The sequence below is a fragment of the Garra rufa genome, chromosome 15 (assembly GCF_049309525.1).
Source record: "Garra rufa chromosome 15, GarRuf1.0, whole genome shotgun sequence".
Lineage (NCBI taxonomy): Eukaryota > Metazoa > Chordata > Actinopteri > Cypriniformes > Cyprinidae > Garra > Garra rufa.
In genome coordinates this window covers 24,589,896-24,611,316 of record NC_133375.1, presented here as the reverse complement: position 1 = coordinate 24,611,316, position 21,421 = coordinate 24,589,896, and the positions used below count along the sequence as shown (strand labels likewise).

Sequence of the window (21,421 nt, the reverse complement as noted above, 5' to 3'; positions counted from 1 at the left end):
TGCATGATTTAGAAACACCCACAAAGTTAGAAACGCCCACTTTGAGAGGGTGCTTGCTGCAGAGCCATATGGGAGGAGCTGGAGGTAATGGGTGGAGATAGACACCTAACCCTACCCCTTACCCTATCCCTAACCTTAACTCCACCCATTTGTTCACTCAGAGGTGGAGCTGGACATCAAGAGAGGTGGAGCTGGAGGCCATTTGGCTCTGCAGTGAGCAGTACTTGCTCACTTTTGCTCTGCAGAGACCTGGACACGCCCTAAAATGTCGTGTTGCCCCGCCCACCGTTCATACTACACTCTGGCGCTTGTACATGCTTGTACCCACACTTCCATTCTTCTGCTCCTGCACAAAGGTGCTTGTTGCAAGTTGCAAGATGGCAATGAAATTGGCATACTGGGATATACGCGGGGTAAGAAATGTTTTTAAAAGACATTTAATTAGTTTTATTTGAACTGCAAAATGTTTACTGTGTAACTTGCAGTCATTACAAAAGATTAGAATAGCGCTCAGTGTGGTTTTTCATGTCTAAAAATATACAAATGTATAAATATGTATAGCTTGTTTAAAGTTACATCATAAGTCGATACTTTATTCTTGAACTAATCAGTTAGCAAAGTTTGGTACTGATGCCTTTATACTTTAAACATAGGGTTCAGAGCTTGTCAGGGGTATTTACTGGAGTTGTGGATAAAATGTAACATTCTTTGTCTTGTCTCGCCAAGCCCACTGATACTTCGCGATATGTATATTTAAAAGTTACCTGAACGCCTCTTCGGGTGTGGTTAAACCCCAAATGCAACTGTAAATTAAGACTAAACGCCTGCAGCATTCTTTATAAGAGCTTTTCGATTTTTACGCGTTTAAAGTTTTCTTATACAATTTAATGATACGAAATGGCTACAAAAAAGTGACTTTTTAATATAGAGAAATAAGATTTTGGTTCTTACACTTTATATTAATGATTCAATGAGAAATTCAACTTTTTTTGTCATCTAACAACATTCTGAAAGCAGTATGGTTTCAAGAAAAAGTAGGCAGTGAGTTGTGACAGGAAATAAAATGAAATGTCCAACATTCCACTTTCCACTTTTTTTTTTCGGTTAAAAAAGCGTATCATATGGATATTTAAAGTGCCTTTTATGTACTTTATATCTCTGAAGATCTAAAGTCACCTTGAAATTCCATGCCCTTAATATCTGCTGTGAGCTAGAGAATATGAGGTGCGGAAAAACCAAGCCTTGTCCTGTATTTTTTCTCTTCTGATGTTTCTTCATATTAGTGTTGGTTATCTCTTGAATATCCAAATAAGGATTAACACAGGGTTTTAAATATACAGTGTGATATCGACGGTCAATTAATTATTTCAAGAGAAAAAAAAAACATTTTGCAGCAGCTGAAGTTAGCTATATTTCAGCATTTTTTTCCTGATTACAGCTTGCTCAACCAGTCCGTCTGCTGTTGGAATACACTGGTACTAAGTATGAGGAGAAGTTGTATTCTTGTGGTGATGGTAAGTGATTCTCATTATAACATACAGTAGCAAACACACTCAAATTGCCCATATAAAAGCACACTGAGTTGGTTTTATATTTTTGTCTTGCAGCTCCCAACTATGACAGAACCTGTTGGCTTAATGATAAAGACAAACTTGGTCTGGCCTTTCCTAATGTAAGTAGAACAAATAGTATTGTTCAGTATTTAACGCAATAACTAACCACCATTATTCTTCACCAGTTGCCCTACCTAGAGGATGGAGACACCAAAGTAGTCCAAAGCAATGCCATATTGCGATACATTGCCCGCAAACACAACCTCTGTGAGTTCTTTTTCCTTAACTAAAAACTTTACTTATTGTGCTATCTCAAGCGTCACTGAAAATCTCTCTGTATTGTGTTTCTAGGTGGGGAAACTGAAGAAGAGCAGACGAGAGTTGACATCTTGGAAAACCAGGCGATGGACTTCCGCAATGGTTTTGCCCAGCTGTGCTATGGAGACTTTGTGAGTGCCCACAAGCTGCTTTAGTGGACTGTCTTAAGTGCTGATGGATTATATAAATCTTTAATAAAGTATTTTGATTACAGGGCAAAAACAAATCATGCTACAATGAGAAATTGCCAGGAACTCTAAAGCAGTTCTCTGACTTTCTTGGTGACAGGAAGTGGTTTGCTGGGGACAAGGTAAATTTTTACAATGACTGGAAGCACTTTATTTCGTCCATTTTGTGATAAGAAGACAAGCTCATTCCTCTTTTGTCTCATCCTGTAGATTACTTTTGTGGACTTCACCATGTATGAGTTGCTGGATTTGCATCGAATGTTAAACCCAGAGTGCCTGGATGATTACAGAAACCTGAGATCTTTCCTGGATCACTTTGAGGTTTGGATTTAGTTTCTGTCAAACAGACAATAATTTAATATTGTAATGTCAAAACTTGTGATTCTGATATGAATTGTGTTTCCTGTCAGAGTCTTGAGAAGATTGTAGAATACATGAAGTCGGACAAGTTCATAAAATCACCTGTGAACAACAAGATGGCCAAATGGGGAAACAAGAAGGAGTGAAAATCACAAGATTTTGTCTTGATTGTTTTTTTTGTACCACTGTTTTAACCTTCCCATTAAACAAAGGATTTGAGAAATTTACATCTTAATAATACAGCTGTTACATTAGGTATTTCACTGTTTGGATTTTCTACTTTTAAACTGTAAGGAACCATTATCTTTGGGACCTTATTTTGACCCAATAAAGCAGAGCTCTGTGTTCACTGCATTTAAAAAAAAGCATTTTTGATCAGAAATTATATTGTCATAAATTACATCATTCAATCTCAAATTCAAGTGCAAAAGTGTTTTTTTTTATCCTGATAAAAACTAGAAAATGAAAGGCATTATGATTAAATAAATTTATTACTGCTGTGAGGTTAAACACAAACTCATAACTGGATTGTTGAACTTAAAGGTCCATTGAAGTGCCTTGAAACACGCAGCGTTATTCTATGTGGTGACGTACTTTTAACTGAAACAAAAACATATCGCCCAGCCCCGCCCACTAATTTTGAATAGCCAATAGCATTCCATTAATATCTGCTCGGGCAAGAGCCGTTGAGCTCGGTAAAGTCGCATTTGTAAGCTTATGACAGCCACAGACTAATAAATTACCGCACAGATTCAATATGAAACTTGCTAAAACGAAATAGTGATCATAATCATGCTGAGGCTGTGTAATTTAATACATGCCGTCCGTACATATGAGCGCATGATCTGCTCCGGGTTAATGCGTCTCTTTGTAGGGGGCGGGACATTACGGACTCTAGAGAGCATTTGATTGGACAGAACGTTTGATGAGAAACTGAAGTGCACGGTGATATCATCCAAATCCTTAATTCATATTGGCGGAAGTGACGAGACTGTAAGTTTTGAATGCCCATATCTTGTAAACGCGAATTTTGTCTTTGTTTTGCAGCACACTAGCTTATAGATAACCTTAAGGCTAATATATTCATACTAAAAGCCAAAAAATTTTAATTTTGATTTCAGGGGGACTTTAACTGAAATTTACACTTCCAGTCAAAAGAAGTCTCTTCTGCTCACAAGGCCTGCATTTATTTGATCCAAAGCAAAAAATGGAAATACTTTACTATTTAAAACAACTCTTTTCTATTTGAATATATTTTAAAATCTAATTTATTCCTGTGATTTCAAAGCAAATTTGTATTTTTATTAATACAGTCACATCCTTCAGAAACCATTCTAATATTTTGATTTGCTGCCCAAGAAACATTTATCATTGTTATGTTGAAAACAGCTGAGTAGAGTAGAATTTTTTTCAGGTTTTAAAGTAAGTCTTTGATGAAAAGAAAGTTCAGAAGAACAGCGTTTATTTAAAATAGAAATGTTTTGTAACATAAATGTCTTTATAATAACTTTTGGTCAATTTAAAGCATCACTGTTAAATAAAACACAGCACATTCCAGGGCCCAGTTAAAGGTTGTATCAGCGATTTCTAGCCTAAAACATAAAGTGTCAATTTCAGCTGACCTTTCTTCACGATCCGCTCGCTGCTTGCCCCATAAATTGTCTGTGAAAAAACAGACACTGTTTGTTTATCTGTGGAAAGGTTGGTAGTGCCGATTGTTTTTTTGGCATATCTCGGACCCTAGGGCTGACCAGAGAGACGCGTTTTTTTCACAGACAATTTATGGGGCAGGCAGCGAGCGGATCGTGATGAAAGGTCAGCTGAATTTGACACTTTATGTTTCAGGCTAGAAATCGCTGATACAACCTTTAAGAGTGAGCCCGTCCCTGACCACAATAGTGGAAAAAGGTTTGCTACATTTTGATGGATCTTGGTGGACTAACGTAAGCAGACTGACCAATGCCATCAGATAAAGATGCCAGGACGACAGCCAGACATCTCTTAAAAGGCAAGAAGAAGACCTTTGGTACAAAGCCCAGGAAGTACAGAACTTTCATATTTCTAGTCTTTTTTTAAAACCTTCTTTAACATCTGTTTTACCAATAAAAGTTTTCACTGAGGCAAAAAAAGACAATTAGCCAACCAAAAATGCCCACTTATGTGTTGATTAATAACCATTTATTAATATGCAATGCACAGCTGGTGAACAGTGTCAGAATCAGTGTTACAGACGTAAATCATTTTCATTTAGCACATATAACAACAAAGTAACATAAAATAAAACTGTAATTATGCCCACAAACCCAGTGACATCGGTGAAAATCTAAATTAATCTGTACTGTATCTAATAAATAAACTGAATGCATTAAATGTATACATCATGTGCATCAATAAAGTGTTATATAACTGTGAACAAGTCTGTAGGCATTGGCCTTGTCTTGTTGTCTATTAAATGGAAATGTGGAGGTGTTTACTGAATAGTCTTGTTCATTCAGGTCCAGACACGTTGAGATTCTTGCTATTAAAGCGCAGTGATGTCCTCAGATTATCAGCGTCCACCATATTGACTGTATTCAGCCTCACTGGCAAGCTGCAAAAGGAAATGAAAACTGATGTCATTTGTGAGCTCTGCCTTAGTTATTAAATGACAGTCAGCTATGAAAACATTCAGTGTTTCGAATACTTTGAGATCACCTCACCACAATGAAAAGTGCTTGTACATGGAGTGAGTTTACTTTGAACAAATAGAGCAGCGTTACTTACTGCAATGCTAGATCTGACACTCTGCAGTTGGAAGAAAACTCGACCTCCTTCCTCAGGACATATCGCTCTGATATCATCCCGTTTCATTCCCAGCAACATTGCTCCATTAAACACCCCAAGACTCTGGACTGTCCTGCACCAATACATGAAGAATCAAGTGTGTCAGCAGGTTAATAAATTACTCTCTGGAGCATTTTATTGCACTTTTTCAGCTAATTAAAGGGATAGTTCACTCAAAAATGAAAATTTTGTCATTAAATAACCCTCACCCGTAAGACCTTTGTTCATCTTTGGAGCACAAATGATCAGAGGTCAAAGAGATCAAAGGTCTTACGGGTTTGGAATGACGTGAGGGTGAGTATTTAATGACAGAATTTTAACTGCATCTCTTTAAAGGCAAAATATGTACATTTTCAACACTAGAGGGCGCATATTAAAACTCAAATAAACAAAGCCGTAAAGATAATAGAAATGGTTTCTTACATTTTAGAAAAGCCTTTGTACTGTAACCATGCTTTGACCTCCTCAGGTCTGGATTTCAAGTCTAGAGATGGAGGTCCTCTCATATTTGGCTAAGAATATAAAGGCACAACATTCATAAAACAATGAATTATGTAGCACAAATCAATTAGTTGATTAAATATAATACATGGCCTGAACAAACAGCAACGAAAAAATAAATTGACCAGCTTAAAAAATCAAAAATCAGAATAATTTTTGTGTTTAGTATATCCATAATACATTGTTAAAAGTATTATTTTCAAAGAAAAAAGTAGAAAAGAAGTTTGTAAAGAACACATTTAAAATATATATATGCATTGACTATGACTTACTGTTGGCCTTTGTCCTCCAACAGGCTCTAGAACATTCTGAGGAACATGACCCTCCTCATTACGACTGTTTTTCACTCTCCACCATTGCCCGGACTTGTCGGTTACCTGTTTACATAAGCATAGCAGTGCATAAGCAAGAACTACATGTATGCACAGAAAAAGGTAACACTATATTTGTTAACATAAGTTACTACTTTAGTTAAAATGAACTCATGTCGTTTTACACCTTTAAGACCTTTGTTACTCCTCTGAACACAAACCTTGGATGGCTGACTAAAGAGGGACAGAAAGCTCTGGGATTTCATCAAAAATATCTTAATTTGATATATTTACAGTAGGAAAATAGCAAACTATTTTCATGGAACATGAACTTTACTTAATACCCTAATGATTTTTGGCATAAAAGAAAAATCGATAATTATGACCCATATAGTGTATTTTTGGCTATTGCTGCAAATATACCCATGCTACTTAAGACTGGTTTTGTTGTCCAAGTTCACATATTTGGGTGAACCATCCATTTAAGACTCCGTCTATGGATCAAACAGGATGTGATATGATTCACTTGCATCTGGCAAAAACTGTGATAGGCTATAGTTGGCAGTACCTATTAACAAAGGTGAGGAAAGATATTGCATTATCTGAGAGTAAAGTGACCTACTTGATAAAGTATTTTAAGTATTCCAAATACAAAAAAAAGGTAATTTAGGGTTTTCTCCTCTAACTTCAAAATCGTTCCGACATCGTTGTTTTACCTTTTTTTGTGAAGTTTGACTTTCTTTGCACGTTCGCTTTGTAAACACAGTCTAACTATTGCAAGACAAGCATTTGTACTTAAAATATACAAATATATATATATATGTTTTTTTTTTGTAGAAAATGGCTAATTGTTTTGGTACATAAGACCCTTGTGTAGTGCTCTTTAAAGCTGCACTGAAACTTCAATTTTGGCCACTGTATGGAGAAAAATCCTGGAATGTTATCCTCAAACCCCCTAATTTCTTTACGACTGAAGAAAGACATGCATATCTTGGATAGCATGGGGGGTGTAAATTATCAGGAAATTTTTATTCTGGAAGTGATCTAATCCTTTACCTGTAAAGTGTTACCAAAAACCTTATAGTGATTTAGTCATTTGTTACTTATTATATTGATATAGCCACTTATATTGATTTAAAGGTCAGGTGTTTACCTGTACAATGTCACCCTTCATTACACTCAGCTCCCGACTGTTTCTTGCCACGAAGTCATAGATCACCCTCATGTTAAGTGGTGGCTCAGCTGACCTGGTATAAAAAATAAAACGAAAGATTTTATTTTATTATGTCACTAGATTTGATTTTTAATTTGCTTCTTAAATTCTTAAGTGAACTTGTGTATCAATTAAAGGCTACGTAGTTCTAAGGTTAAATACACAATGTTTTATATTGCCGTCACAACTGCCTATATACTATCTGGGTATTGAGTTCACATGATATGTCTCACCGCATGGGTGGGGTGTTCCAGGATCTGTTATCCTGAAAGAGAGGATAAACAGCGATTTGTACTCATTTCACTTTATTATACTGTGTCTTAGGTTAAGATGAATGTGTCAAACACTTGACATATTTTATGACGTAAGTTGAAGTTTGCCCCCGGTGAGATTTTACCTGTTCAGGTGGCCTCTGCATGGCATTCACGGGTGGGACCCGCTCGCTGTTGTTTCGTGACAGCTGTCTGCTGCCGGGAGGAGACTGGGACGGGACGGGCGGAAGGGGCTGCCAACCGTCATAAAATTCGGGATAATATGGAGGGATCTGATCACCGTTTGGCCATCTAGATCTGATTGGAAAAAAATGACAGAAAAATGATGAGCTTTTTTCCTTTGTTTGCTAATCAAGTGAGGAACCTTTTTTATATTGTAGAATAGAAGACCTCGGGATGCTCCACGCATCACCCAAACTGGCCCACAGCACGTCCTCATTTGGTGTGACGCATCTTCCCAGGAGAAGCAGGGCTTTTTCTGTGAGCATTGGACTCACCACTGTGGGAGGAATGTTGGGAGGATACTGAGTCACGATCTGAAACGATAAAGAAACAGTCAGGAACTAAATTCGATGACGGGTTATATGGTGCAATCTCCTGACTTTTGACCTTGTGATATGTTGTAAAATTTTAGTGGTGATTTACAAAATTGACTAAATCATCAAAAATAAAGCTATTTCTCTAGATAGAAAGTATACCCTTGAAAATAAAAGTTGGAAAACTTTTGGAACCTGTTCCCAGAACAACTTTTCAGTGAGCAATTCTTAAAAGAACCAGTTTTTCTTAGTGTGAAGAACAACGTAAAACATACATTGGTATTTTTTTGTTAACAGGTAACAAGTCAGGTGGGGTCCTACTGACTCATTATCTGAAGCTTTATGAGAACAAAGCAGCTTTCAACATGCAGTCTGAAATTATGCTCATCCATCATCATTGCATAATGAAAAAATGTATGTTAAGTGACTGCAAACAGATTGAACAAACAGATACTTACAAAGCCAAGGGAAGAAAAGAGACTGTGTACAAAATCAGTAGCAGGAGGATTTTTTAGGTTACCATCCAGTTTCCCCTGTCACAAGCAGAGATGAGTATGAAAACAGACATATGCAACAAACGTAAATCTTATATTTAACATTACAGAGCCATTTCCTTAACTTTTTGATTTTTTTTAAAACTGTGTTACGCTGAAATGGTGAGCTTTTTATTGAAAAGTCATTCACATTTATTTGAAAGATTACACTTAAGAAGTCTAATAATAGTCTTAGAAACTATCACAGAATTGAAATCTATATAACTTACCAGAAGGTTGAAGCCATATTTTATTTTCTGCAGACAGGATTTGTACTCCTCCACAGTGGGAATACTTGCAACTATAAAAAGTAAATCAAATAAATGAATAAATACATATTTTAATGTTGAAATCTTGTTTATTTTTTAACATCCTTATCCACTTTTTTCTTCCTCTAAGAGTACGCGCGGCAATTTGTAAATTTTATGTGTCTGGCTTCTGCGTCTTAGCTTAGCAGTTCGTTTTGCTTCTTGATATTGCAAATTTGAGTCTTACCATATTATTTTAATGTATTATCTTAATTATGAGCACACTCTGGTTTGTAGCGCAAACAGTTTTTCAGCTTACTGCACGTTGTAATTTTTCTTGTTACTTCCCTATAGTGGATAATGAACCGGAAATCTCAGCCATAGGCTTACTCCTGCTTTAAAGAAAAAGGTGGATAGGAAATTAAAGAAATTAAAAATAATTAATCGAAAATGTATTTAAATTATTTAAACAAGGACTATGTGTTAATTGTTCACCCAGTTGTTTTGCAGCATTTTTCTTTTTCTTTTTCTTTTTCTTGCTTCCATCATCTTTTGGCAAAGCTGAGCCAACTTTGTATGCGAAGGTCTCAATGTCGGCTGCTACATGGTTAAAAATCTCCTGTTGATAACGATTAAATGGATGGAGGAAATGTGTCAATAAATTGATTTATGAATGGAGGGATTAATAGCATGTTGTGATGAAATTGTCAGTCAAAACAACCAACCGAATCTCTCTCCACATCATTGACTGAAGGTGGAGGCTGCTCCTGCTCAAACTGCATTGGCCTGTAAGGGGCTTCTTCTCTGGGAAATGGCATAGTGGGTGAAGGTCGTCTATCTTCTGGGAAAAAGCATTATAAAAGATGTAATACTTAACAAAAGAAATTTGTTCTGACATGATACACAAGTGGGTATTAATTTACACTTTATTTATTTCTGATTTGCAGACTGTACCACTCAAAAACAGCTCTGTATTTTTCCATTCAAATTTTTTTGAAGTGTGACTAATTTTTAAATTTTTATAAGACATTTTTTAATTTCTAATCATGTCTTTCTTCCTTTTTTGTGTGTTCATATAGCAAGCATGACAAAAGTCATTAGATTTTGTACCATTCTGTTAAGGTAAAAAATAAATAAATGCATTAAAAATGTAAAATTTCAGTCTAAAATGACCCAGAGGGTTAATTTCAGGACATTTTAGTTTATTTAAAAATGTATTTTTCTGAGTGAAATGAACTCTTAAAGTGATCACCATAGTCTTCATAGTTGTTGTACTGAGGAGGTGGGAATTCTGGGGGAGGAGTGTTTGACTGCATGGGAGTTGGTCTTTTCATACTGCCTGGATGACCCTGACCAATGATGCTTTCCAGATGGCTCCTGAGTCATAGAAAATATATCACTGTACAGCACTGATCAAATTTGAGGTTGTAGTGTAAGAGAAAAAAATTAAATAGATCTTTGTTATTTAGCTCCATACTGATTTGTAGCAAAAACATCTTTTTAGTTACACTACCAGTCAAAAGTTTTTGAACAGTAAGATTTTAAAAGAGTTTTAAAGTCTCTTCTGCTCACTAGTCTAGCATTTATTTGATTCAAAGTACAGGAAAAACAGTACAATTTTGAATTTTTTTTAAACTATTTGAAATAACTGTTTTCTATTTGAATTTATTGAAAAATATAATTTATTCCTGTAATCAAAGCTACATTTTCAGCATCCTTCGACACAGACTTGTGTCACATGATCCTTCAGAAATCATTCTAATATGCTGATTTGAAACATTTTCATTAATATTATTATCAATATTTAAAACAGTTGAACACATTTTTTTAGGATTCTTTGATGAATGGAAAGATCCAAAGATCAGCATTTATCTGAAATAAAAAGCTTTTGTAACATCATGCACTATATATACAAAAGCTTGGAGTCAGTAATTAAAAAAAAATTTAAATTATGTTTTCAACATATAATAATAATAATAATAATAATAATAATAATAATAATAAATATTTTTGAGCAGAAAATCTGAATATTAGAATGATTTCTGAAGTATCATGTGACTGGAGAATTGATGCTTAAAATTCAGCTTTGAAATCAGTGGAATAAATTACATTTTAAAATATATGTATAGTAAAAATATAAAATATATAAATATAGTAAAAATATTTCAAAATTTTACTGTTTTTGCTGTACTTTGAATCAAATAAATGCAGGCTTGGTGAGCAAAAGAGACTTCTTTAAAAAGCATTAAAAACTTTTGACTGGTAGTGTATATATTTAATTTATTGCTAAAGCTGATGCTTGATTCTCAGTATAACTTCTTTCTGAAACAGCAGCTGACCTGATGTCCATCTGTGGTTCTTTAAATGGTGGTATGACATCCCCTCCTTGCTGTATTACCTTTTCCAGATCATTTGCCAACTCCTGAGCCTAGCAATTTAAAACATCACAGATATCTTTATTAAAAAAAAATTAGCGCGCTGACAGAGAGAGTGGAATGGAAACTCCCACATCATTCCACAAGATATATTAAGATTTATACCGGGCAGATGCAGCACTATCTACCCTTGGATGAATTTAACAACAGTGTTGTGCCTTACCCCGGTCTCCTCACACTGGAACAGCAAGGCCTGTGGAGTTCTCTGGCTAGGATCCTGAGCTGAGATAATGAGAACGGAGTCATACGAACAACTGTCCAGGACGGCTTTCGTCGCCCTGATGCTACTCAAGTTCACAGACTCCAAAACCTCCTACAATTTAAAAAACAGGAAGAATTTACTGTTTAGTGCCAGAACTAACTGTTGCATAATGTGTAACCATTTTAAAGTGCATAAAGTGTGAACCTGACCCTGGTCTCTGTGTCACACATCTGGAGCTGGCTCGCTTGGACCTGCAAGATTATGTCCTGACCCCACACTTTCCCTCTACTGTCCATATTCTTCAACTTGTTCACACAGTCATCAATGCTGCTCACCTCTCTGCCATCTAACTCACAGGTGAACAAGTGCTGGGGAATGGAAAAAGAACTAGATTTTATGTTGTTTAGAATCACATTTGAGAGGTTATTGTTATGGAGGGCTTTGTAAAATTCAGCCTTACGTCATCAAATTTTACAGTTTAGTTTGTGTGGAAATCTCTACAGCGCATTTTATATAAGCACTAGTTGTCTTACTTTCTGTGACACTCATTAGTGAAGTGAGATTAGGGTGCTGACTTTGCACTAACAGGTTAAGATAACATTAACATTAGCAGTAAGCACTAAAAAATATTTATTATACTTAATTAGTGTAGATAAACACATGAACTAGATTTGATCTTACCTCGACTCTGTACTGAAAGATGTCTTGTTTTCTGGTCATTGCTTCTGCATACTCCTTTCTTTGCACTAAAGCATTAAAGTCAAGTTAAATATACGGTAGATTATTTTTAAGATATGTTGTTTAAATGGGTTTTGTACTTACTGTAGATGGATTTGGCACTAGGACGAGACATGCCAGACCCCTGGAATGGAGGCTCAGGCGAGTAGCTTCTATAAAACAATCAGAACAAAATACGTTTCTATGGACTGTACATACTGTATATCCTGTCAATTTAATATTTTATAAAATATTTTTTTTTTAATTGTACAAATATTTTAATAAATCCTGAGTATGACCACTAAAAGCAATGTAATCAGTAACATTTCTTGTTATTTCTAATATTAATCGTTGTAAAACCTGTTTTTAAGAAAAACTCAGATCCAACTCAATGCTATATGTGGCCCTGGATCACAAAACCAGTCATAAGGGTCAATTTTTTGAAACTGAGATTTAAACATCATCTGAATGCGGAATAAATAACCTTTCAATTGATGTATGGTTTGTTAGGATAGGACTGAGATACAACTATTTGAATATCTGGAATCTGAGGGTGCAAAAAATCTAAATATTGAGAAAATCGTCTTTAAAGTTGTTCAAATGAAGTTCTTAGCAATGCATATTACAAATCATAAATTAAGTTTTGATATATTTATGGTAGGAATTTTACAAAATATCTTCATTAAACATGATCTTTACTTACTATCCTAATCATTTTGGGCATAAAAGAAAAATAATTTTGACCCATACAATGTATTTTTGGCTATTGGTACAAATATACCTGTTCTACTTAAGACTGGATTTGTGGTCCAGGGTCACATATGCAGGATATGGCCAAAACGTATGTGGACATCCATTTCTCATAAACTAGTTTGGCTATTTTTGTCATTTCAGTGAAATTAAATACTACATCATATCATTATTCTAGAGAAATCTGGGTGTTCATTTTTGGAAGGGTGTTAGCTTTATCCACACTAGATGTCACAAAAAACTGAATTAAAAAATAATGACTAACATTGCTTGGAAAAACTAAAATACATTTACATGACTACTAAACTAATGCTAAACAAGTGCTAAAAAACCCTGCCTGATTTAAATATGAAAATGCCACTATAGCAATATCTACCGCCATTAATCAATTAAAATGATGCTTTGGCAGCCCTAACATACTCCAACTTAGATACAACTAAAATTAAAAAAAAAAAAAAAAAATCGAAACTTCAATAACCCTGCATCACAACATTTTGTAATGACGACCTTCCTGAGAACTGTTATGAAAGCTGATATGAGAGAGAGAAGAGGGCAATAAATGACGTTCTACACTGAACCACCCTTGTAAGTGTTTCAGGTACAAATTCCACTCGCACAGTGAAAGATACAGCTGATTGAGGTGAGTAAAATATGTACCTTGACTGGAAAACCGGGTTTCCCCCATACATTCTTGATTGTGATTTTTAACACCTGCAATAGTAAGGTTATCAGTCATAAAACCATTCAGAAAAATGTCAGATAAACATTCGAGCAGCTATGCCAAGCAGATACATTAGTTAGGAAGAAGTGTCTGCTCATCAGCTGTGGTTTGACACTACTGAACTTTTCAAAAGGAGGTGACAGTGTTCAGCCATAAAGTATGAGGCAAGCACATACTTGCAACACATCCCCAAAACTTATAAAGCTACATAAAGACAAGATATCAGAACAAAACTTTTGTTTTCTGTTTAAAAGTTTAAGATTTTAGTTAAATATAGGCTATTTTCAGTGTTGGGGTAAGATGTTACAAGTAACGCAAGTACATAATCAGACTACTTTTTAAAGTAACTATTAATACATTACTTTTTTAATTTACAAGAGTTTGCGAGTTTTCCCATTAATTGACCGATTCCTCTCCTGTCCCCATGTTAAGAGAAACCTGGATTAAGTGCAGAGGTGTTGTGTTCGCTGTGTGAAAATAATGCTTACTGTAGTTCTAGACTAAATGTAAACATTTTCTCATCTCACTTGCACAAAAACAGATTCAGTTTTCCTCTAAATTAATCCACTATTCTTTAACGTAGATGTAAGCCTATGGACAAGACTTCTGGCTCAGTAGCCACTTTAACAGGAATATAAAGCATATGGGTGAGAGTTCAGGTCCATTAGCAATATGGGGAAATAATGAGAAGAAAACGGTGCAGTAAACGGTAAAACTGTTTGTATTACAAACCAGTGTGTTTATAATTGAGATAACACATTAAAATAATATGGTACGACACACCAATTTGCAATATCAAGCAGCAAAACGAGCTGTTTTGTACAGCTAAAAATCGCTGGACTTGGATGAGACCGGAAGCCAGACCCATACATTTTTTGCAAATGGCCGCGCTCGCTCTTACGGCAAAAATAAGGTGGATAAAAACAGCAACAAACCTACAGATACAGTAATTAAATATTAAATGACAAAAGTATTCTTCCTGTATTTAATCCTATTTTAGTAACCAGTGTATTTGATGCTGACCTTCGATGACCCAATTCAACTACAATAAGCAAGCAAATAAATAACTAAATAAATGATGCTGAAGAATGTTGAACTTTCTTCTCCTGCGTCCTATTCTTCATGCAATCCAGAATGGAAGCACAATTTAAAGGTTTGTTTGAGCTGCGCCCTCTACAGTACAGATGTAAAATTTCCTTCAGCCTGACGATTAATTTCACTTTGTGTGAAAGAGTATCCATTTGCCAAAATAGAACTTTATATTAAAAACAAACAAGCCCAGCCCAGATGAGAAAAAGTAACGTAACATTACTTTGCATTAAAGTAGCTAAGTAACACAATTCGTTAGCTTTTTAGGGAGTACTGCAATATTGTAATGCATTACTTTCAAAAGTAACTTTCCTCAACATGGTTTATAATTTCAATTAGTCATTTAGTGAATAGTGCCTCATTTTTCATTATAACATTTCTTTTCAGATATTAGTCAAAGAGTCATGTTATATTTAATAAATGACCTTTAAAATGATTTAATTTAATGCTTTAATACAAGAATGTAAAAACTGTCTCTGAATTTCTCAAAAACAGACGAGAACCATCCAGCCATGAAGTGCGTGACAAATAAACAGCAAAATCTGCTGACAGCCTCAAAGCTGGAACTTTCTGTATAGCAAGTTAACATGTTTGGCTTTGCGAGAAGTAAACATTAGCAGAAGTGGTACGCCACAGAACAAACCAAAAAAAAGAGAAAGAAGAGAAAGAAGAAAAAGAAAACTCTACTTTTACACCACTTTATTTTATATTTTAAATTATTCAAATTATTCACTTCCCTATCAATCTGTGGGTAAAACACCTTGTATCAGTGCCTCTACATGTGCTTTGGTCATAAAAATAAGTATCATCAAAACTGACCTTGTTATTAGATAAAATTGTACATTACCTTAGAACAAATCCTAAACAAGTTTAACTGTAAATCTCCAAATCTCAGTTCAGATTATTCCAGAAATTAGACATATCCTTAAATCAGCCTTCTTCGTGAACTGCTTGAGAGCAAATATTCTGGACTTCCTGCTTGGAAAAGCTGAGGTCAAAGTCTAGTTCGAGCATAATAGTAAATCAGAAGGTAACAGCAGGTAGGTTTTCCATTTACATCCTCGAGTACAAAGGTATTGTCATTAATAGACAGCCATTGTGACGTGTACAACAGTGGCGCACCAACCCCAAAATGAATTTGCTCATGAGACTCTAAATACATTATGTTGTATAGATGTATTAGATAAAATTTTAAGTGGCATATCTTAAAATACAGATAAGAATATGAGTTCACCATTTTAAATGTTAAGTATTTGGATCATATTTACTATGATGAATCAGTTGTTTGCAGATGCATTGTGAAAAATGTGACTTAATCTGTTAAACTTAACCTAAAGTTAAACTTTTATTAATTTCAGGACTACAAGACAAAAGAACTGGAGTTCTTCAAATGCTTAACACAAAAATGACAGAAAAAGCATTTAGTGAATAACCAAATCTTTTATTTATTACGGGTATGTACACTTTTGACGACGCTGCCAGGCTGGCATGTTCACGAGGAAAGGGTTCATTTAGAATGAAAACAGAAAGCTTCAGTGTGGACTTTGACAAAGACCTATACTGTAGCCCGAGCCTGAGTGGTTTTGGCCAGGACCTTCAGATCTGAAATGCACTTGGCGATGCTTTCCTTCTCCTGAAAGACACAAACAAAAATTGAGATAAAGTAAATAACATGAATGACTTTTACATGTTTGTACCTTTACATACACCTTGCAGAATCTGCAAAATAATAATTATTTTACCAAAATGCATCTTATTTTAGATTTAGTACTGACCTGATTAAGATTTCACAAAAAGAATGTTTACATGCAGACCACAATAGAAAATACTTGTTTATAAAAGTTAACATACGCTTGATTGTTAATACCGTGTTGTTACCTGAATGATTCACAGCTGTTTTTTGTTTAATGATAGTTGTTCATGAGTCCCTTAATTTGTCCTAAACAGTTTAACTGCTTGGTTTTTCCATTTTTTTTTGCATATTTGAACCCTTTTCAACACACTGAGGACAACTGAGGGACTCATCTGCAACTATTACAGAAGGTTCAAACGCTCACTGATGCTTCAGAAGGACAGACAACGCATTATGAGAAAGGTGTGTACTTTTTTCTTATTTTGCCTAAATATAATTTTCTTTTATTTGGTACTACACTTCAGAAGCTACAGAAGATACTTTCATGTTTCCCAGAAAACAAAATAAGTTAAATTTACCCTAATCTTCAAGATCAAAATGTTCAAATTGCAAACAGCTGTGGATCATTCAGGTAACAATAGTATTAAGAATCAAGCATATGTAAACTTTTCAACAGGGTCTTTTTTTTTTTTTTTAATAAAACTATTATATTCTCTTGTGGACTATATGTAAACCTCTTTTATGTGAAATATCTTATTTAGGTGAATACTAAAAAAAAAAAAAAAAAAAAACTGCTGAGAGATTGTTGAGTACAACGTCTCCATCTAGAGGCCAAGCTAAAAATTACTTCTTGTACACAGATTCTGGACTAAAGCAAAGACTATAGAATACCAAAGACATGTCACTCGTGTAGTTTTGAATGGGGAAAAATGCAACAGTCATCATGGCCGCGAAGCCCCGCCTTCTTAGTGAAAGAGCCAATCGTTGACGAGTAAAGTCAGCGCGTCACTGCAGCTGCAGTTAGAAGTCCCGGTTGCTATAGAAACAGTCGGCGCTCTAAGACGTGCATTCAGTACTGCGCATGCGCAGTAGCGTTTTTTTAACGCTATTAAAGCACAAGGAACTATATTTATGAGGCAGTTCTTGTTGGAGATTTCAAATATGAAATTTAATCGCAAGTTTGGCGAACAGTTTTGGAGAATTTGATGTTTCCCCATTCAAAGAGATAGGAGCTGCACTTAGATGCCCGAGAGGCGTTTCAAAGATGGCCGCCGAGTGACATGACTTGTCTCAAAGTCCCTTTAAGGCAAGTCATGTCACTCGGCGGCCATCTTTGAAACGCCTCTCGGGCATTCAAGTGCAGCTCCTATCTGTTTGAATGGGGAAACATCAAATTCTCCAAAACTGTTCACCAAGCTTACGATTAAATTTCATATTTTAAATCTCCAACGAAATCCAACAAGAACTGCCTCATAAATATGGTTCCTTGAGCTCCAATAGCGTTAAAAAACGCTTATTTTTCCTGCTAAATGAGCCAGTGCGCATGCGCAGTACTGAGCACACGTCTTAGAGCGCTGATCGTTTCTATAGCAACCGGGACTTCTAACTGCAGCTGCAGTGACGCGCTGACTTTACTAATCAACGATTGGCTCTTTCATTAAGAAGGCGGGGCTTCGCGGCCATAATGAGCGTTGCATTTTTCCCCCATTCAAAACTATACGAGTGACATGTCTTGGGTATTCTATAGTCTTTGCTTGTCTTAAAAGGACTTTGACTAAAGTAGAATTTAAGACATTTGTAGGTGACCAGAAATGCTCAAATGATTCTGGAAAAAATACAAGAAATTGCTCTACAAAATTACCACCAAACAAATGCCTCCTTTGTATAATATAAACATTTTATTTGTATAAAATAAAGTGTCAATGAAGTGAGCATGTTCCTTGTACCTGCTGTGGGGTGATGCTCTTAACAACGCTCTGCTCAATCCAGTTCACCATGTGCTCCTGCTCCATGCGGCGATGCAGGTTCTGAAGCTCCACCTGGTAGTCCAGCCTCTTCTTCACCTCACTGGTCACCATGTGCAGTCGCTCCCTGTAATTGGTCTCCAGCAGCATAGCCACATTGTTCTGATTGGAAAATGGGAAGAGGTGCATTACAAAACTAGACCTAGTCCCACTTTAAAAGTTAATAGTAATATTTCAAATTTAAATATAAATGTGGATTTGTGATATTTAAGGATAGTAAACGTCACAGTCTTTAGATATTCTGTCTTCCTCACCCTCTTGGCATCAAAGAGCATTTGTCTTCCTTCTACTCTCCACTGCTCCTTCTTCTCATCATCAATGCCTTGAGCAAGGGTAGCCATGGCCTGATCCTTCACTTCCTGAGCCTTTGCCACTTTATCCTGCACAGGACCAAATATTAGTCAAACAAATCCCTTAGTTACAGTCTTTGGGGTGATTGTTCACAACATCAACTTTATCAGTCTTAAAAAAAATGTTATTGTTTATCGGCACAATTTCACATGTGCCATTTTTGTTGAACAAAAAACACTTTCCACACCTCATTGAGTTTATCAGCAAAGGCGGCCACACTGGGCCCAAATTTCTTAATGCCATAAATGATGACTGCACCAATTGACGCGGCAGCAACGGTCTCGTGATTGATAATGTAGATTTCCTTTGACAGCATGTAGAGGAGCAGACCAGTGCCCAGCATATAAGGCCCTGCAAACAGAACAGAATTAAGTGAACTTCGATAACAGAACTACACTCTGAAAGTAGGTAATAAAGCTGACTATCCCACCTGTCACACCGGTCTTGGGGTACAGCAGTGTGAAAAGCTCCTCTGGGATAATGCCATGTCGGACCTTTCCTCCCTTCTCAGGCAGAGGGGGTACTGGGGCGAGACTCTGGGAGGACTGATGAAAGGAACGAGGAGCCTGAATCAGGCTGAGGCGTAAAAGAAGAACAGGGTTACAGGTCTACAGATGTTAGTGACAATCATTTGTTTTCCAGTTCTCTTTAATCTCTGACTGACATATACGGCACTGACCAGAGGATTTAAAGGGATAGTTCACCCAAAAATGAAAAACCTGTCATTAAATACTCACTCTCATGTAATTTTTAAACAGTAATACCTTTGTTTATTTAAAAAAAGCAAATTAAGATACACTGCCATCCAAAAGCTTGGAAACACCCCTGGAGAAGTGTGGTTTTGGACGATATCAGCATAGTGTGAATTATCTTTCAGCAATCCTTCAGGAGGCTTGAAGTAATATATCAAGTCAATTTTTGAATAAACTGACAGCTCATGCCCAGTTTATGCAGAGCTGTAATAGCTGCTAATGGTGAATATTTTGATGGATCGAAAAAAAAAAAAATTTTCTCTGTATAAACTGTTTATGCAATAAAATATGTTTTCGTAGTTTGTGTTGTCCCTAATCAGTGCAAAATTATCACAAATTAAAAAGGATTTATGCCAATATTGTCCAAACCCCCATTTTTCTAGGGCATTTCCAAACTTTTGGAGGGCAGTGTATTTTTTATGAAATCCAAGAGCTTTCTGACCATGCATAGACAGCAATGCAACTACCATGCTCAAAGCCCAGAAAGGTAATTAAGGACACTGGAAAAATTGTTGCGTTGCTGTCTATGCAGGGTCAGAAAGCTCTCGGATTTCATCAAAAATATTTTAATTTGTGTTCTAAAGATGAACAAAGGTCTTAAGGGTTTGTAATGATATGAGGGTGAGTAATAATGACAGAAATTTCATTTTGGGTGAGCTATCGATTTACGATTTAAGGATTTTACATACCAAGCGCCAAAGGATCCGCTGTTTTTCAGGGTATGACCTACAAGAAACAGAAAACAGCAGTTAGAAAATGACTGAAAATCTGAATGTCAACTATGAAAAGACCTCCTTTTATTAATAATTGTAATTATTGTTTGATAAGGCACCTGTGATTTTATCAAAAGATACAATGATTAGTTTGAAAGAAAAAGAAGAATGAATTCGTTCTTTTGCAGCTGTCACGTCTAAAACCTGTTGTCTACATGTCATTAGTTTGATAGTAAATGTATATAGTATATACACCGAATAGTATATAGTATATTTATAATGTTTTTGTCTTATAGTGCACATGTAATAAAATAAACGCCCCTGCATACATGACAGAAGTTACAAGCTGTCAATCTTATCAGGTTAGGAAAGAAAATTTGAAAATGTTTTAATTTGAACCACTAAATGAACATTTAATAAATGTTTTTATATATGAAGACGTAAATGATTACACATCTAATATTATAAATGCTAAAGTCTGAATGCAGCATTAGCTTTCAGCTAACAGCTAAACAACTCAACACAAGGACATACGGAAAACACAACTCAACAATCGTTCTCATCCGGCAATCACTGTTTGCGCATAAAACCTGGAGTTTATTGCATTTAAACTGCATTAGAATTATAATATGCATTCATTAGAGCAGATAAAACACATTTCGCTGCAGGTTCATGTGCGGTCATTCACGCCGTGCGGCCTATTACCCTTCAACTTCACATTCCCTCAATAAACAGTCTATTTAATCCACACTATAAACACTTAGAGCTTAAATGCATTTCATTAGATAAAACACCCACCTGAAACGAGCACCAGCCTGGACAACATGTTTTAACGGGTGAATGTCAAGATCCCCGGCCGAAACGTCTCTGTACCGGGCTCTCTGTGCCCTTCTAGACCAAGGATGAGAAATTCTCGCTTTAGATATCGCGAGATGTTACAAAAAAAAAACCCTGCGATCTGTCACATCCGGGAAACTCTGCACTCTGACAAAGAGCATGAGGGAGCCAGCGGGTGGCGCCATTTTACCATAAAAAAATAAAATAAAGAAGACGTTGACGCCTCGAAGTTTATGCTAACATATTAAATAGCCTATTAATGATGATAATTAATATAAAAGCAACAGTTAGGCTGTTGTGGGTTAGACTTGTTGTATGTCTTGTTCTTTTCAGAGCTACAA

The 21,421-nt window shown here is 35.8% G+C and overlaps 3 protein-coding genes across 4 annotated transcripts; 1 reads left to right on the top strand and 2 right to left on the bottom strand.

The window, feature by feature from the left end:
* The first annotated feature begins 319 nt into the window (after window positions 1-319).
* LOC141286876 (glutathione S-transferase Mu 4-like) lies at window positions 320-2,836 on the top strand. Its single transcript, XM_073818989.1, has 8 exons — window positions 320-413; window positions 1,439-1,514; window positions 1,608-1,672; window positions 1,739-1,820; window positions 1,905-2,002; window positions 2,086-2,181; window positions 2,270-2,380; window positions 2,470-2,836. The coding sequence occupies exons 1-8, from the start codon at window positions 378-380 to the stop codon at window positions 2,563-2,565; spliced, it is 660 nt and encodes a 219-aa protein (XP_073675090.1). The 5' UTR covers window positions 320-377; the 3' UTR covers window positions 2,566-2,836.
* A 1,746-nt stretch (window positions 2,837-4,582) lies between these two features.
* On the bottom strand, window positions 4,583-16,035 carry eps8l3b (EPS8 signaling adaptor L3b). Of its 2 annotated transcripts, none has more exons than XM_073819322.1 (20): window positions 15,618-16,035; window positions 13,618-13,671; window positions 12,316-12,383; window positions 12,175-12,239; window positions 11,703-11,861; window positions 11,455-11,604; window positions 11,196-11,284; window positions 10,109-10,233; window positions 9,582-9,694; window positions 9,352-9,475; window positions 8,839-8,909; window positions 8,534-8,608; window positions 7,930-8,075; window positions 7,665-7,836; window positions 7,501-7,532; window positions 7,208-7,301; window positions 6,016-6,120; window positions 5,666-5,754; window positions 5,183-5,315; window positions 4,583-5,009 (listed from the first exon to the last, which is right to left on the bottom strand). In XM_073819322.1, the coding sequence occupies exons 2-20, from the start codon at window positions 13,647-13,649 to the stop codon at window positions 4,968-4,970; spliced, it is 1,884 nt and encodes a 627-aa protein (XP_073675423.1). In that variant the 5' UTR covers window positions 13,650-13,671; window positions 15,618-16,035; the 3' UTR covers window positions 4,583-4,967. The 2 variants fall into 2 exon arrangements, with proteins under 2 accessions (XP_073675423.1, XP_073675422.1); XM_073819321.1 differs by having other exon boundaries at window positions 9,582-9,697; window positions 15,618-15,866.
* A 155-nt stretch (window positions 16,036-16,190) lies between these two features.
* On the bottom strand, window positions 16,191-21,163 carry atp5pb (ATP synthase peripheral stalk-membrane subunit b). Its single transcript, XM_073819323.1, has 7 exons — window positions 21,042-21,163; window positions 20,220-20,256; window positions 19,209-19,354; window positions 18,966-19,129; window positions 18,682-18,807; window positions 18,350-18,529; window positions 16,191-16,403 (listed from the first exon to the last, which is right to left on the bottom strand). Exons 1-7 carry the CDS (start codon window positions 21,067-21,069, stop codon window positions 16,326-16,328), a joined length of 759 nt encoding a protein of 252 aa, XP_073675424.1. The 5' UTR covers window positions 21,070-21,163; the 3' UTR covers window positions 16,191-16,325.
* Between the last annotated feature and the right edge of the window lie 258 nt (window positions 21,164-21,421).

Excerpts from the sequence above, each read along its gene's own strand:
- LOC141286876 (XM_073818989.1), top strand. The coding sequence starts at position 378 with ATGGCAATGAAATTGGCATACTGGGATATACGCGGG. Across the intron at positions 414-1,438 it reads CATACTGGGATATACGCGGG|CTTGCTCAACCAGTCCGTCT; the intron begins GTAAGAAATGTT and ends TCCTGATTACAG. Across the intron at positions 1,515-1,607 it reads GTTGTATTCTTGTGGTGATG|CTCCCAACTATGACAGAACC; the intron begins GTAAGTGATTCT and ends TTTGTCTTGCAG.
- eps8l3b (XM_073819321.1), bottom strand. The coding sequence starts at position 13,649 with ATGTATGGGGGAAACCCGGTTTTCCAGTCAAG. Across the intron at positions 10,234-11,195 it reads GAACCACAGATGGACATCAG|GAGCCATCTGGAAAGCATCA; the intron begins GTCAGCTGCTGT and ends TCTATGACTCAG. Across the intron at positions 5,010-5,182 it reads GTGTCAGATCTAGCATTGCA|CTTGCCAGTGAGGCTGAATA; the intron begins GTAAGTAACGCT and ends TTCCTTTTGCAG.
- atp5pb (XM_073819323.1), bottom strand. The coding sequence starts at position 21,069 with ATGTTGTCCAGGCTGGTGCTCGTTTCAG. Across the intron at positions 20,257-21,041 it reads CAGGCTGGTGCTCGTTTCAG|GTCATACCCTGAAAAACAGC; the intron begins GTGGGTGTTTTA and ends TGTTTCTTGTAG. Across the intron at positions 19,130-19,208 it reads CCCCAAGACCGGTGTGACAG|GGCCTTATATGCTGGGCACT; the intron begins GTGGGATAGTCA and ends TTCTGTTTGCAG.